The sequence below is a fragment of the Amblyraja radiata genome, chromosome 26 (genome assembly GCF_010909765.2).
Source record: "Amblyraja radiata isolate CabotCenter1 chromosome 26, sAmbRad1.1.pri, whole genome shotgun sequence".
Lineage (NCBI taxonomy): Eukaryota > Metazoa > Chordata > Chondrichthyes > Rajiformes > Rajidae > Amblyraja > Amblyraja radiata.
Window position 1 is genome coordinate 9,653,479 of NC_045981.1, and position 15,324 is coordinate 9,668,802.

Below are 15,324 nucleotides of genomic sequence, written 5' to 3' on the forward strand. Positions count from 1 at the left end.
AGACAAAAATGCTGGGAAAACTCAGCGGGTGAGGCAGCATCTATGGAGTGAAGGAATGGGTGACATTTCGGGTCGAGACCCGGAGGCACCTATGGAGCGAAGGAATAGGTGACGTTTCGGGTCGAGATCCCGAATGTCACCTATCCCTTAGCTCCATAGATGCTGCCTCACCCGCTGAGTTTCTCCAGCATTTTTGTCTACCTTAAATCCATTGTTGATCCCTGAACGACCTGCTGTTGGGATCCTCCCTATGTTCTGTCTGAGCGCTCTCTAATCTCTACTGCAAAGAGGTAACCAGTCTCCACAGTGCAATCTTGTAACTGAAGCCCCCCCCCCCCCTTCCCCCAGTCCTGAAGTGAACATGACTGTTGACTCTTCAGTGGGGTTTGTATTGTAACGTTTTTTGCTTCTCTTCCAGTTCGATGAGGGTCGTAACATCTATACTGGAGAGATGACTAAAGACAATCTGGTGGAATTTATCAAGAACAACCAGCTGCCTCTGGTTATTGAGTTCACTGAGCAGGTAGGCAAGCACATATTCCTGATGCACTGACTCCTGTGGCCCTGACGACATTGTAACAATGACTGCAACTTTCTGCTTTGTTCTTCTCTTGCAGACTGCTCCAAAGATCTTTGGTGGTGAGATCAAAACGCACATGCTCCTGTTCGTCCCCAAGGAGTCATCCAGCTTTGAGGAAAAGCTGAACAACTTCAAGGCTGCAGCGGAGAGCTTCAAAGGGAATGTAAGTGGGCGCTGTGCTACAATCTCACCCCGCTGGCAAGATTTATCCCTGACTCAAAATGTCATCCTCAATGGAGGTTTTCATCACATGGCTGCATATTTTGTATAGAATCCAGCCAGATTAATCTAGACGAGATATGGCGTAGAAACAGGCCCTACAGCCCACCTAGTCCGTGCTAGCCAGCGCCCATGGTTGGGATCGAACACGGGTCCATGGAGCTGTAATGCAGCAACTCTACCACTGCACCACCCGTGCTACCCTAATTCTCTGTAGTTGAGAGCTTGTCAGAGAGCCTGTCCTAAGAAGGATCTCTGCGAAACATCAACCATTCCTTCTAACCAGTCCTGTCCTGCTGAGTTGCCCCTGCATTTTGTATCTTCTCTTCGATTTAAACCAGCATCTGCAGTTCTTTCCGACGCCTATTGTACGTGTTGGAGCATCTGGATACATGTGGTAGAGTCATACAACACGGGAACAAGCCCTTCAGCACAACTTGCCCATGCCCACCAAGATGCCCCATGTACACCAGCCCCACCCGCCTGCATTGGCCCATATCTTCCAAAACCTACTTATCTATGTACTTGACCGAATGTCTTTTAATTGTTATATCACCAGCCACAAATACCTTCTCTGGCAGTTAGTTCCATTTAAACGCATGGAATTACCTTTTTCATAGATCACTGACTATTTCTTAGGTTATATCGTCGCTGGGGAAAAAATATATTGATCCTGTCTCAACATTGAAGGCCGTTTGGCCCAATGTACCTCTGCTGACCCGTATGATAGTCCAACCTCCCTCCTCCACAGTTCACTTCTGAATCTAGTTAGAGCTGCTTAACTGGTCACTTAAATGTCATTATTATTATAATGCCCCATGACACTTTCAATGCCTTGTAACTATCTTTTGACTGGTGGCAGAGTAATTTCCCTCTGGGATGAATAAAGTTGTATTGTATTGTTCGGAGTCCTGCGGCATTGACTGATTCGAGTCTCGGCGTACAATTCTAGTCTTGAATTAACAAAAGCAGATTGCTTTTCACTAACTTTGTTTTGTCCGCCTTTATCTCTCCCGGCAGGTTCTGTTCATCTACATTGACAGTGAGGTTACAGACAACCAGAGAGTTCTGGAGTTCTTTGGTTTGAAGAAAGAGGAGTGTCCAGCTATTCGCCTCATCACCCTGGAGGAGGAAATGACCAAGTACAAGCCTGAGGTGGAAGACATCACTGTGGAGAATGTCAAAGGCTTCTGCAACCAGTTCTTAGAAGGGAAGCTGAAGGTGAGGCATTTACTCAATTGATCAGTTGCAAAATGCTCTCACTGTGGCCTGAATTGCAAAAACATCTCTATATATGTAATGAAGTTGAGGCTGTTGGTGCATTTAAAGGCAAGCAGACAAGTACTCGAAGGAATCTAATGCCAGGGGTAGCAAGTGTGGGCTGGAACTGCTAAAGCTACAAACAAGAATGGTTCTCTCCACGAGAGCCCCCTATCCTCCCCCTCAATGCAGGGGTGTGCTTTATGGCAGCACTGTGGCGCATCTCGGATGCTGTCTGTGGAGTTTGCACGTTCTCCCAGTGACTGCGGGCTTCCTCCGACGTCCCAAAACATGCGGGTTTGTAGGTTAGTTGGCTTCTATAAATTGCCCCCCTGGTGTATGAGGAGTGGATCCAGAGTGCCGCAGAAGGCTGTGGAGGCCAAGTCAGTGGATACTTTTAAGGCAGAGATAGATAGATTCTTGATTAGTACAGGTGTCAGGAGTTATGGGGAGAAGGCAGGGAGAGATAGATCAGCCAGGATTGAAAGGCAGAGTAGACATAATGGGCCGAATGGCCTAATTCTACTCCTATCACTTATGACACAAAAGTACAAAACATGGAACTAGTGTAAATGGGTGTAGACACAAAGCTGGCGTGGCTCAGCAGGGCAGGCAGCCTCTCTGGAGAGAAGGAATGGCTGACGTTTCGGGTCGAGACCCTTCTGTAAATGGGTGATGATAGGCGTGGGCCGAAGGGCCCCCTATTTCCGTGCTGTATATCTAGAACTGTGCTTCAGTGGTGTGCTGTTTCATAACGTTGACTCTCCAACCACAAACCAGGGCTAGAGGACAGTTTCTTGTGGCTAAAAACCTGAGGTCACCACTCAATATCAGTCACAGAAAATGCTGCTGAGTGCATCGATTTTTTGTAAATAGATTTCAATATATATCTGTGTCAATAGGGCTTAAGTCATGGATGTAGTATAAAATGAAAGATTATTAAAAGAAACGAGTGGCGATTTAAATTTTTTTTTTTAAATTTGCACATTGACTGGTTAGCTTGGAATGGGTCCTAATGGAAGCAGATTCAATAGATAATAGGTGCAGGAGTAGGCCATTCGGCCCTTCGAGCCAGCACTGCCATTCACTGTGATCATGGCTGATCGTCCACAATCAGTTCCTGCCTTCTCCCCATATCCCTTGATTCCGTTAGCCCTAAAGGCCAAATTTAACTCTCTCTTGAAAACATCCAGTGAATTGGCATCCACTGCCTTCTGAAGCAGAGAATTCCACAGATTTGCAACTCTCTGGGTGAAAAGGTTTTTCCTCATCTCCGTTCTAAATGGCCTCTCCCTTATTCACTTGATTTTTATTTTTTTCTTTGCTGTGAACCTTACTGAATATCTGGGGTGGGAGATTGCAACCTTTCCGCCCTGTTTCGACGAATGCAATCAACCCGGCGTGCACAATCAAATATGATCAAATAGAACAAGTTGTCCTACAACTTTAGGCTGTGCACGCCATACTCAAGAAGAAGAGGAACTGAATATCTCTTGTCGAGCTGTTGTAGACTAGATACGCCAAATGTGTTATAACCTTATTTTGTAACTTCTGTTGTATGTAAAATCTGAAATTTGAGAAATATTTCACCATTATTAATGATAAATGTTCTGATATTTAGCCTCACCTCATGAGCCAAGACATTCCTGAAGATTGGGAGAAAACTCCCGTCAAAACCCTTGTCGGCAGAAACTTTGAGGAAGTTGCCTTTGATGAAACGAAGGATGTTTTTATTGAATTCTGTAAGTCTGTTTGGAATTTCAATTTAATATCAATTTAATTTTCTAATCCTTGATCCTTGTGTTCAGTTTGCCCTTGGTAACCTCATGGCCCCCAAATGTGCTAATTAACTTTCCTGCCTACACCTTGTGGGTCTCTTAAAGTGAAGAAAGCTAATGGCAGGTAGATAAAAATGCTGGAGAAACTCAGCGGGTGAGGCAGCATTTATGGAGTGAAGGAATAGGTGACATTTCGGGTCGAGACCCTTTAAGCTAATGGCATGTCATAACAAGAGGCATGTCATAACAATTGGCCTTCATAACAAGAGGAGTTGAGTACAAGAGCAAAGAGGTCCTTCTGCAGTTGTACAGAGCCCTAGTGAGACCACATCTGGAGTATTGTTTGCAGTTTTGGTCTCCAAATCTGAGGAAGGACATTCTTACTATTGAAGGAATGCAGCGTAGATTCATAAGGTTAATTCCTGGGATGGCGGGACTGATATGTTGAAAGAATGGAGCGACTGGGCTTATATACACTGGAGTTTAGAAGGATGAGAGGGAATCTTATTGAAACATATAAAATTGTTAAGGAATTGGACACGCTAGAGGCAAGAAACATATTCCTGATGTTGGGGGAGTCCAGAACCAGGGGCCAGAGTTTCAGAATAAGGGGTAGGCCATTTAGAACGGAGATGAGGAAGAACTATTTCATCCAGAGAGTTGTGAATCTGGAATTCTCTGCCTCAGAAGGCAATGGAGGCCAATTCTCTGGATGCTTTCAAGAGAGAGTTAGATGGAGCACTTAAAGATAGCAGAGTCGAGGGGAATGGGGAGAAGGCTGGAACAGGGTACTGATTGTGGATGTAAGGCAGCAACTCTACCGCTGCGCCACCGTGACTGCCCCTACTGATCTATGTTCTAAGTTGCATGAGCATCATTCTGAAGGTGGTGCCGTTTTAACGTGGGGTTGTGCACTGTGTAACGTGTGTGCCTCTTGCTCCGCAGATGCCCCGTGGTGCGGTCACTGCAAACAGCTGGCTCCGATCTGGGAGTCGCTGGGAGAAAAGTACCTGGATAACGAGAAGATAGTCATCGCGAAGATGGACTCCACCGCCAACGAAATTGAGTCTGTGAAGGTTCACAGTTTCCCAACGCTGAAGTATTTCCCTGCTGGCTCCGAGCGGAAGGTGAGCAGAGCCACATGGTCCACCGCCCGCTGGCTCCTCTACCAACACAAGAGTTGACTTTGGATTCCGAGCAGTTTCTGCACGGATCTATTTAAATCGTCATTCCAGCTGAGAATAGCCGAGTTCAATACTGGATGTGACTGGCTGGCTTTACTGGAATGAATACTTTTTTTAGATTCACAAATTACTGCCCACCGATTCCGCTGCTGAATATTTTAAATAGAGACGGGAAATATAAATTGGCATGCTGCAAATGATGTGGTGAGCGGCACAGTAGAGAGGCTGGGTTTCTTCCTAAACTCGGCTGGTGTCTGTGTGGAGTTCAAACCTTCTCCCTGAGACTGTAAGCTCCGGTCTCTTCCTAACGCCCCAAAGATGTACGGGTTAATCTAGTATGTAGGGAGTGCGAACAGGTAGGGTGATCGGTGGTCAGTGTGCATTTGATGGGCCGAAGGGCCTGTATCCATGCCGCCTTTTAATCACGAGTTAAACATGCTTTGCAGGTAGATGAAAGGCAGAATAATTCTGATATTTTGTACTATGATCAAATCTAGCTCAACGTTGGTGAAACTAAAGAGCACCCACCATCTGTTCAAACCTGCCCACTATTCATCAAGATCATGGCTGATCCACGACCGTGGTGCCATTTTCTGCAGTGTCTTCCACATCCCTTCATTTGATCGCGTCCTGGAGTCCATTGATCTCTTCTGAACGCATTCGTGGACCGTGAATAGGCTTGGTCTATTAGGATGGAGATGCTGCATGGAAAAGGGCACTTGGGCCGGTCGAGTCCGCACCGACCATCGATCCCCGCACATTAGCACCATCCTACACACTAGGGACAATTTACATTTATACCAAACCAATTAACCTATAAACCTGAAGGTAGATAAAAATGCTGGAGATACACAGCGGGTGAGGCATCATCTATGGAGCGAAGGAATAGTTGACGGTCCGGGTCTCTACCCAGAAACGTCACCTATTCCTTCGCTCCATAGATGCTGCCTCACCCACTGAGTTTCTTCAGCATTTTTGTCTACCTTCGATTTTGCCGGCATCTGCAGTTCTTTCTTAAACCTATAAACCTGTACGTCTTTGGAGTGTGGGAGGAAACCGAAGATCTCAGAGAAAACCCATGCGGTCATGGGGAGAACGTACAAATTCTGTACAGACAGCGCCCGTAATCAGGGTCTAACCCAGGCCTCCGGTGCTGTGAGTGCTGTAAGGTAGCATCTAACCACTGCGCCACCCTGAAAGTAAAGCATTTTCGCGTGTGTTTTAATGGCCTCATTTGGCTCTAGACTTTTCAGACAGAATACAGTTGGCCTACAAACAACCTAGTGTCTCAATTTCTCCCATTGCCCCCTTTTCTCTCCCTCCATCCCCTTCCATCTATATCTCCCCATCCGCCTGGTTTTACTGTTCCTTCTTATCAGGTGACCTTTTGACTCCTTTTTCTCTCTGGCCTTTGTCCACCTATCTGCAAATCAAAATTCCCCTCACCTGTCGCTTGCCAGTCTTTGTTCCATTCCCCTCTCCCTTCTAGCTTTCTCCCCACCTTACTACAGAGTAGGTCTTTGCACTTCCCCCATGAGCTATGCCCCAAGTAAGGGAAATGAGTGTCTACATTTTAGTTGTTGTCTCACCAAGTGCCTATGTAGTTGCAGTGAGACATCTTCCTTGCTCTAAAACCTCACAATAAAGGCTTTACTACTTTGTCTTCCCATTTGCATGTTTCACCTTGGGCAGCACGGTGGTGCAGATGTAGAGCTGTCTTACAGCCAGAGTAGACAAATGCTGGAACAACTCAGCGATGAGGCAGCATCTATGGAGAGAAGGAATTGGCAACGTTTTGTGTCAACACTTTTTTTACAGTGCGGAGATCCAGGTTTGATCCTGACCAGGGGTGCTTGTCCGTACGGAGTTTGTATGTTCCCCCATGACCTGCATGGGTTTTCTCCCACACTCCCAGCGATGTAGGTTAATTGGCTTAGTATGATGTAAAATAGTCCCTGATGTGTGTGTGTAGGGTCGTGTTAATGTGCAGGGATTGCTGGTCAACGAGGATTCGGTGGGCCGAAGGGCCTGTTTCCACGCTGCATCTCTAAGCTAATCCTTCTTCTTTCATGTGGCGTGCACAGCCTAAAGTTGTAGGACAACTTGTTCTATTTGATCTTCTGTTTGTGCACGTCGAGTTGGTTGCATTAGTCGAAACAGAGCGGACCACGTGAAGGTTGCAATCTTCCACCCCTAAACTAATCATGTTGGCTTTCACCGACTTAGTCGTTTGAAGGCGGTTTTTTCCTACTCTACATGATTCCTCCAATCATCATATGAAGTGCGGCAATGTCTGAAAATTCACAGACGTAAAGCTCTTTCTGATTTTATTTCTAGGTTGTAGATTTCAATGGTGAGAGAACACTCGAATCATTCATCAAATTCTTGGAAAGTGGAGGGAAAGAGGGCGGTGGTGCTCCTGAAGAGGTGAGTAGAACGAGGGATTATCGTGCTTTGCTGCCCAACGGTCATCATGTCACTGGCACTGGTGGTAGAGATGCTGCCTGCGTGCCGGGGACCCGGGTTCCATCCCAACCCACCTGTTTGTGCAAAGTAAAATGATGCACTCAACGTTGTGGAACAGCGATAGAGCTACTGCCTTGCAGCGCCAGAAACCCAGGTTTGATCCTGGCTTTGGGTGCTGTCTGTGTGGAGTTTGTACATTCTCCCTGTGACTGTGGGATTCCACTGCGGGTGCTCTGGTTTCATCCTACATCCCAAAGGTGTGTGGGTTTGTAAATTTGTCATTTACCCCTAGTCTGTAAATCTGTACATTTCCCCCTAGTGTGTAGGGAGTGGATGAGAAAGCTGGAGAAGATAGAACCAGAGTCAGCAGGTGATCAGTGGCCAGCATGGAATCGATGGGCCAAATGTTTTATTTTTCAATCAATTTGTCTGGCTGGACACAGCCTTTGTTGAGGTTTAGGTGTGTGGGCAAGGAGTAAACAAAAAAAAGTATATGTATCCTTTATTGTCATTCAGACATTTCAGTCTGAACTAAATTGTATACCTTGCAATCATGACATAGAATAAAATAACAGAACACACACTTAACACAGTTTAACATCCACAGCAGTGAATCTGCCAGGCACCTCCTCACTGTGATGGAAGGCAAAAGTCTTAAAATCAGTAGACAATAGGTGCAGGAGTAGGTCATTTGGCCCTTCGAGCCATTCAATGTGATCATGGCTGATCATCCCCAATCAGTACCCCATTCCTGCCTTCTCCCCATATCCCCTGACTCCGCTATTTTTAAGAGCCCTATCTAGCTCTCTCTTGAAAGCATCCAGAGAACCTGCCTCCTCCGCCCTCTGAGGCAGTGAATTCCACAGACTCACCACTCTCTGTGAGAAAAAGTTTCCTCGTCTCCGTTCTAAATGGCTTACTCCTTATTCTTAAACTGTGGCCCCTGGCTCTGGACTCCCCCAACATCGGGAACATGTTTCCGGCCTCTAGTGTGTCCAAGCCCCTAACAATCTTATGTGTTTCAATGAGATCCCCTCTTGTCTCTTCCGTCCTTGTTCCTAGTAGAGGTGTTCCTGTGGTTACCCAGGGCTGACACGTGAGGCTCCAGGGTGGAGGTGTCTCGTGTTACTGATAATCTGTGGGAAGCAACTTGAAAGGCTGCGGCTGTCTATTGTCCAAGTTGGGCGTGCTGACTCCCCTCCCCCTTTGTTTTGGAGTTCCAGCTGATGCCCCAAAACCCCTGCTGACACATTTGGAACGTGACCGTCTTGCTAGTGAAAATGAAAAAAATTATTAGCGCTCCACTGAGGTTCTGGCAAGAGCAGAAAAGCCTGACATGTCCCACAAGTAAAAAAAGGCAGGTTCTGGAGTAACAGATGGGACATGTTGGTCGGTGTGGGCAACTTGTCATACAGTTTCCACGCTCTATGACTAATTCTATAACTCTGCAGATAAGGCAGCATCTCTGGAGAACATGGATAGGTGATGTTTTGAGTTGGGACCCTTCAATCTGAGGAAGGGTCCTGGCCTAAAACGTCACTTGTCCATGAGTTACTCCAGCACTTTGTTTTTGTTTTTGTAAGCCAGCATCTGGAGCTCCTTGTGCTACAAGCAGATTAATTGCTTTCTGGTAGCTGCTTGGTTTAAAATCCTGTTGCAATGTGAAAACAATCCTTCTGTGCTGTGTGTACACACTGGTAGTCATTGGTAACACTTGTATAAATAGTAGCCTTCCCTTAGGCCTCATCTCTATGTGAACTATGGACAGTCCCAGTTATTGTTCAGGCTACGAGGTGCAGTCATTGAGCTGTCTGGTGACCCACAGTGCTGGTCTTTAGTATTATTGGTAAGTACAGTGCCCTCCATAATGTTTGGGACAAAGACCCATCATTTATTTATTTGCCTCTGTACTCCACAATTTGAGATTTATAATAGAAAACAATCACATGTGGTTAAAGTGCACATTGTCAGATTTTAATAAAGGCCATTTTTATACATTTTGGTTTCACCATGTAAAAATTACAGCTGTGTTTATACATAGTCCCCCCATTTCAGGGCACCATAATGTTTGGGACACACCAATGTCATGTGAATGAAAGTTCAGTATTTTGTCGCATATCCTTTGCATGCAAAGACTGCTTGAAGTATGTGATTCGTGGACATCACCAGTTGCTGGGTGTCTTCTCTGGTGATGCTCTGCCAGGCCTGTATTGCAGCCATCTTTAGCTTATGCTTGTTTTGGGAGCTAGTCCCCTTCAGTTTTCTCTTCAGCATATAAAAGGCTTGCTCAATTGGGTTCAGATCAGGTGATTGACTTGGCCACTCAAGAATTGACCATTTTTAGTTTTGAAAAACTCCTTTGTTGCTTTAGCAGTATGTTTGGGATCATTGTCTTGCTGTAGAATGAACCGCGGGCCAATGAGTTTTGAGGTATTTGTTTGAACTTGAGCAGATAGGATGTGTCTATACACTTCAGAATTCATTATGCTACTACCATCAGCAGTTGTATCATCAATGAAGATAAGTGAGCCAGTACCTTCAGCAGCCATACATGCCCAGGCCACCACCGTGTTTCACAGATGTTGGGGTATGCTTTGGATCTTGGGCAGTTCCTTCTCTCCTCCATAGTTTGCTCTTGCTTGCCATCACTCTGATATAAGTTAATCTTAGACTCATCTGTCCACAAAACCTTTTTCCAGAACTGTGGTTACTCTTTTATGTACTTCTTGGCAAACTGTAACCCGGCCATACTATTTTTACGACTAACTAGTGGTTTGCATCTTGCAGTGTAGCCTCTGTATTTCTGTTCATGAAGTCTTCTGCGACAGTGGTCATTGACAAATCCACACCTGACTGCCTGAAGAGTGTTTCTGATCTGTTGGACAGGTGTTTGGGGGTTTTTCTTTATTGGAGAGAGAATTCTTCTGTCATCAGCTGTGGAGGTTTTCCTTGGCCTGCCAGTCCCTTTGCATTTAGTAAGCTCACCAGTGCTCTCTTTCTTAATGATGTTCCAAACAGTTGATTACAGTAAGCCTAAAGTTTGGCTGATGTCTAACAGTTTTATTCTTGCATCTCAGTCTCATAATGGCTTCTTTGACTTTCATTAGCACAACTTTGGTCCTCATGTTGATAAACGGTTATAAATGTTTCCAAGGTGTTGGAAAGACTGGAGGAAAGGCAAGGTGCTGAGAGCTCTCTTATACCTGCATTAAGGAGGCAATTAATCACACCTGAGCAATTACAAACACCCGTGGAGCCATATGTCCCAAACATTATGGAGCCCTGAAATGGGGGGACTATGTATAAACACAGCTGTAATTTGTATAAAATGTATTAAAATGGCCTTTATTAAAATCTGACGATGTGCACTTTAATCACATGTGAATTTTTCTACTACAAATCTCAAATTGTGGAGTACAGAGGCAAATAAATAAATGACAGGTCTTTGTCCCAAATATTATGAAGGGCACTGTAGACAGGAAAGGTGAGAGTTATAGTGTGTATTTTCAGTAAGCTTGGTTGCTAAAATTGCTACTTGTCAGTTGGCATGGTCCTAATTTAGCAAGTGATGTCCACAGATGCCTTTCCCATTCCAGAAGGCTGTTGATGTATTGCATGTATGGATGGGTGTGTGACTTTCCTGGAAGTGTGTTACGGGGAGGCGGGTGGGGGGGGAAGGGGGGGGAGGGGGGGGAGAGGAGGGAGAGGAGAGAGGAGAGAGGAGGCTGGTGTGATGCCATATGCAGCTTTGTGATCAGATTTGGGAGGCGCAGCGGGTAGAGCTGCTGCCTTGCAGCGCCAGAGACCCAGGTTTGATCCTGACTACGGGTGCTGTCTGTGCATTGTTTGCACGTTCTCCCTGTAACCGTGTGGGTTTTCTCCAGGTGCTTCAGTTTCCTCCCACACTCCAAAAGGTTTGTAGGTTGGTTGGCTTCTGTAAATGGTAAATTGTCCCTGGCGTGCGTTGGACACTGCTAGTAGATGAGAAGGAGTTTCTTTCCAGAGGCCATTAGGACCGTAAACTCCTATCTCACCAGGGGCTAACTTTACTGGACCATTTTGCTGTTTTTTTTCTTTTTTCCTCCCACAAATATGTAATATGTGAATATGTGATTTTGTTTTGTAGTTTTTCTTTCTTTTGCACAATCCGCAAGCATTGCCACTTTTCATTTCACTGCACATCTCGTATGTGTATGTGACGAATAAACTTGATTTGACTTGCACGGGGTGATCGCTGGTCGACGCGGTCTCGGTGGGCCGAAGGGGCCTGTTTCCGCGCTGGTTCTCTTCAATCTAAAGCCAACGTTATATTTTGACAGGACGTGGATGACACGGAGGAGGAGGGAGAGGACGATGAGACAGACGGGGAGTCCGACGATGATGACGATGCCGACCATCGTAAAGACGAGTTGTAAAGAATCGCAACCAAAAACACTACAGCTTTTTGTACAATTCAAAATGCAGTAAAACATGAAATATTTGACATTACGTTTGAGTTGATAAAAAAAAAAAAAGCAGGGAATATCCAATTTTCAGTGCACGCTGTGCATTTGTCATCAATTTGTTAATTTATTAGGGATCATTATCCTTAATTGTTAAAGCCACAACCTGATATCTACACTTGGGAGGTTTTTTTTTTTTTGTTTCCTGATACTGATTCATGTAATGTACTTTTGTACAGATTTTTAACTTGTTTGTATTAACATTGTGTCTTTGCCTGGTGACGGACGGTTTTCGTGCACTTGTCCGAGTGCCTCACTGGAGTTGACGGAACAAGATGCCGCTCTGTTTTTGGCCGGGGGGGTGGGGGGGGGGAGGAGAGACAAAAATAGTGAGGAGGGGCCCTTTGCAATTGTTGCTGTGTTGCTTTAAGAAAAAAAGAAGAGGCGTCTAGTTTTAAAACTCAGGGACTCTTCTGTATCAGTTGTTTTTTAAAAAATCTGGACCCAAGATTTTTTTGATTTTTTTTTTTTGGTTCATGTGGGCGAGGAGGAGGGGGTACACCACGCGACGGACAGCGCGTGGGGTGATGGCTTCATCGGTGACTTGTGAAATTCTTCGAGCATTCCAACGTGCTTAAACTGAGGCAAAGACTTGGTGGCCAAGATGAAATTAAAGAAAGATTAAACTTTTTTTCCATTCGGAGACTTCTGTCTGCATTTTGTCACGCAGGTTTTTTATTTTTTTTGTTGTTCCCAGTGCTTCAGGTCATGGGTTCCCAGTCTGAAGAAGGGTCTTGACACGAAACGTCACCCACAGATGCGGTCTGTCCCGCCGAGTTACTCCAGCATTTTGTGTGTGCGACTGGTCATTTGTTCAATTTACCTTTTATATCTCTCAGTTCCCTCTCACCTGACACTCAGTTTGAAGAAGGGTCTCGACCTGATACGTCGCCTATTCCTTTTCTCCAGAGATGCTGCCTGACCCACTGAGTTACTCCTGTTTTTTTTGTGTCTTATCTTTGGTGTAAACCAGCATCTGCAGTTTCATGAAGGTAGACACAAAATGCTGGAGTAACTCAGCAGGTGAGGCAACATCTCAGGAAAGAAGGAATGGGCGACGTTTCGGGTCAAGACCCTTCTTCAGACTCTGCCATTAAATTATTTCTTCCACTTCCTACACGCTGATCAAAACCTGGTCCACTCCTGATCAGGGGCTGCTTCTTAGTTTTGTCTCTCTCTGGTCAATCCGTTTGAATGGACCCGTGTCAATTTGAAGATCGAAGTTGCATAGAAATTGCACAGTGAGAGTGTTGGCGATGCAGTGCAGAAACAGGACCTTCAGCTCGATGTCCCTGCCAACCAGAAATCACCCATACACTCTGCCCCACACTAGGGACAATATTGCCAGTGCTAGCTAACCTACAGACCTGTACATCTTTGGTATGTGGGAGGAGGAAACCACGGTTACAGGGCCAATGTAAACTCTGTATAGACAACACATGTAGTCCCGATCAAAGGTACACAAAATTGCTGGAGGAACTCAGCGGGTGCAGCAGCATCTATGGAGCGAAGGAAATAGGCGACGTTTCGGGCCGAAACCCTTCTTCAGACTGATGGGGGTCTGTCCCGATCAAACCCGGGTCTCTGGCGCTGTGAGGCAGCAATTCTACTGCTGCACCACTCCTAAGGTCATCTCTATTTCACCTATTCCCAATTTTAACCTGCATTATGATCTTGGGGTTTGAAATACCAAAAGCAGGTAGTGCACATTCCATAAATGTAAAGGCCATTTGGCCCATTGAGTTTCTACTAGCTCTTGCAACAGTCCTATTCCCCCTCTGCATATTCTTAAAAGCCTATCAGCTCTTCCGAGGGTAATTTCCACATCATTGGTCGATGCTAAAATGTGTGGGGAAGAGTCCTCACAGCGAGAAGATGCCAACAGCGTCCTTGCTGGGATTATACAAGACCAGACTTCTCACTAAATCATTGACACTGCACCCCTTATGCATATAATATGTGTATGTATATATGGATGGATGTATAAATGGATATATATAGATATATATATATATAGGCTTTTATCGCTATATAATGTGTATATATACACAGGAGGGTATATATGTATGTGTGTACATGTATGTATATATATGTGTATATGTATATATACAGTGATAACCTATATATGTAGACCCCTCCCCCCTTATTCTATAAGGTCACTCCTCTGCTTCGTGTGCTTCAAGGAACAAAGTCCTAGCCTGCCCAGCCTCTCCTTGCCGCTATGTTGAGCATGTAGTTGATCTGAGTTGTATAACGTGGTTGGCTGTGAGCTACTGCGAGTGGAGTTCACGTGGGTCACAACAGTTGTATGTTGAGCATGCACTGGGTTCTCAAAGCGTTTGTAAAGTGATGTCAGGCGGTGGACAGCTGGGGTAAGCGAGTGAGTACTTCACTGCGAGTACGTGATGTCTCTATTTCACTGCTCCCTGACAGACCGATCTGTGGAATGTGGGAGGAAACCGGAGCTCCCGAAGAAGCCCTGCACTGTCGGAGGGAGAAACATGCACTGTCTGGCCATAGAAATTGTCCTCTAGCCCCTGGTTTGTGCTTTGAAAGTCATGTGGTCATAGTCATCGAGTGATATAATGCCTGCGCTTGGTCCATATCCCTCCAAACCTGTCCTATCCAAGTCACTGTTATGAATTGAACCCTGTTTCCCTTGTCCCTAACCAGTCTGAAGAAGGGGCTTGACCCGAAACGTCACCCATTCCATCTCTCCAGCCCTGCAAGAGTTACTCTAGAATTTCGGGTCTATTTTTGGTTTAAACCAGCATCTGCAGTTCCTTCCCACATATATCGAAGGGCCTGTTCATCAATGCGCTTAGACCCAAACTTTTCCTTTTTGTTTAAAGCTCTGACTCTCAGCCTGAAGAAGGGTCTCGACCCGAAACGTCACCCATTCCTTCTCTCCACAGATGTTGCCTGTCCCGCTGAGTTACCCCGGCACTTTATGTATACCTTTTGTTAACCAGTTTGTTTTTTTTAGAAATAGGGAAGAGGGATGGGCAAGGCATGAGGAGTCGATTATAGGAGTAAATCTGCAGTTGTACAGGGCCACAGTGAGACCACACCTGGAGTATTGTGTGCAGTTTTGGTCTCCAAATCTGAGGAAGGACATCCTTGCTATTGAGGGAGTGCAGGTTCACGAGGATAATTCCCGGGATGGCGGGACTGTCATATGCTGAGAGAATGGAACGGCTGGGCTTGTATACTCTGGAATTTAGAAGGATGAGAGAGGATCTTATTGAAACATATAAGATTGTTAAGGGATTGGACAGGATAGAGGCAGGAAACATGTTCCCAATGTTGGGGGAGTCCAGAACAAGGGGCCTGTA

General features: G+C 45.5%; 1 protein-coding gene across 1 annotated transcript in view; it reads left to right on the plus strand.

Annotated features, from left to right (window-relative positions):
- The window catches only part of p4hb (prolyl 4-hydroxylase subunit beta), a 31,544-nt gene extending 18,910 nt beyond the window's left edge, over window positions 1-12,634 (plus strand). The window contains exons 6-12 of the mRNA XM_033044194.1: window positions 419-523; window positions 618-743; window positions 1,820-2,020; window positions 3,681-3,801; window positions 4,783-4,964; window positions 7,359-7,448; window positions 11,807-12,634. Coding sequence (XP_032900085.1) covers window positions 419-523; window positions 618-743; window positions 1,820-2,020; window positions 3,681-3,801; window positions 4,783-4,964; window positions 7,359-7,448; window positions 11,807-11,902 — 921 coding nt within the window. The 3' untranslated portion in view covers window positions 11,903-12,634. The remainder of the gene's footprint in view (window positions 1-418; window positions 524-617; window positions 744-1,819; window positions 2,021-3,680; window positions 3,802-4,782; window positions 4,965-7,358; window positions 7,449-11,806) is intronic.
- The last annotated feature ends 2,690 nt before the right edge of the window (window positions 12,635-15,324 follow it).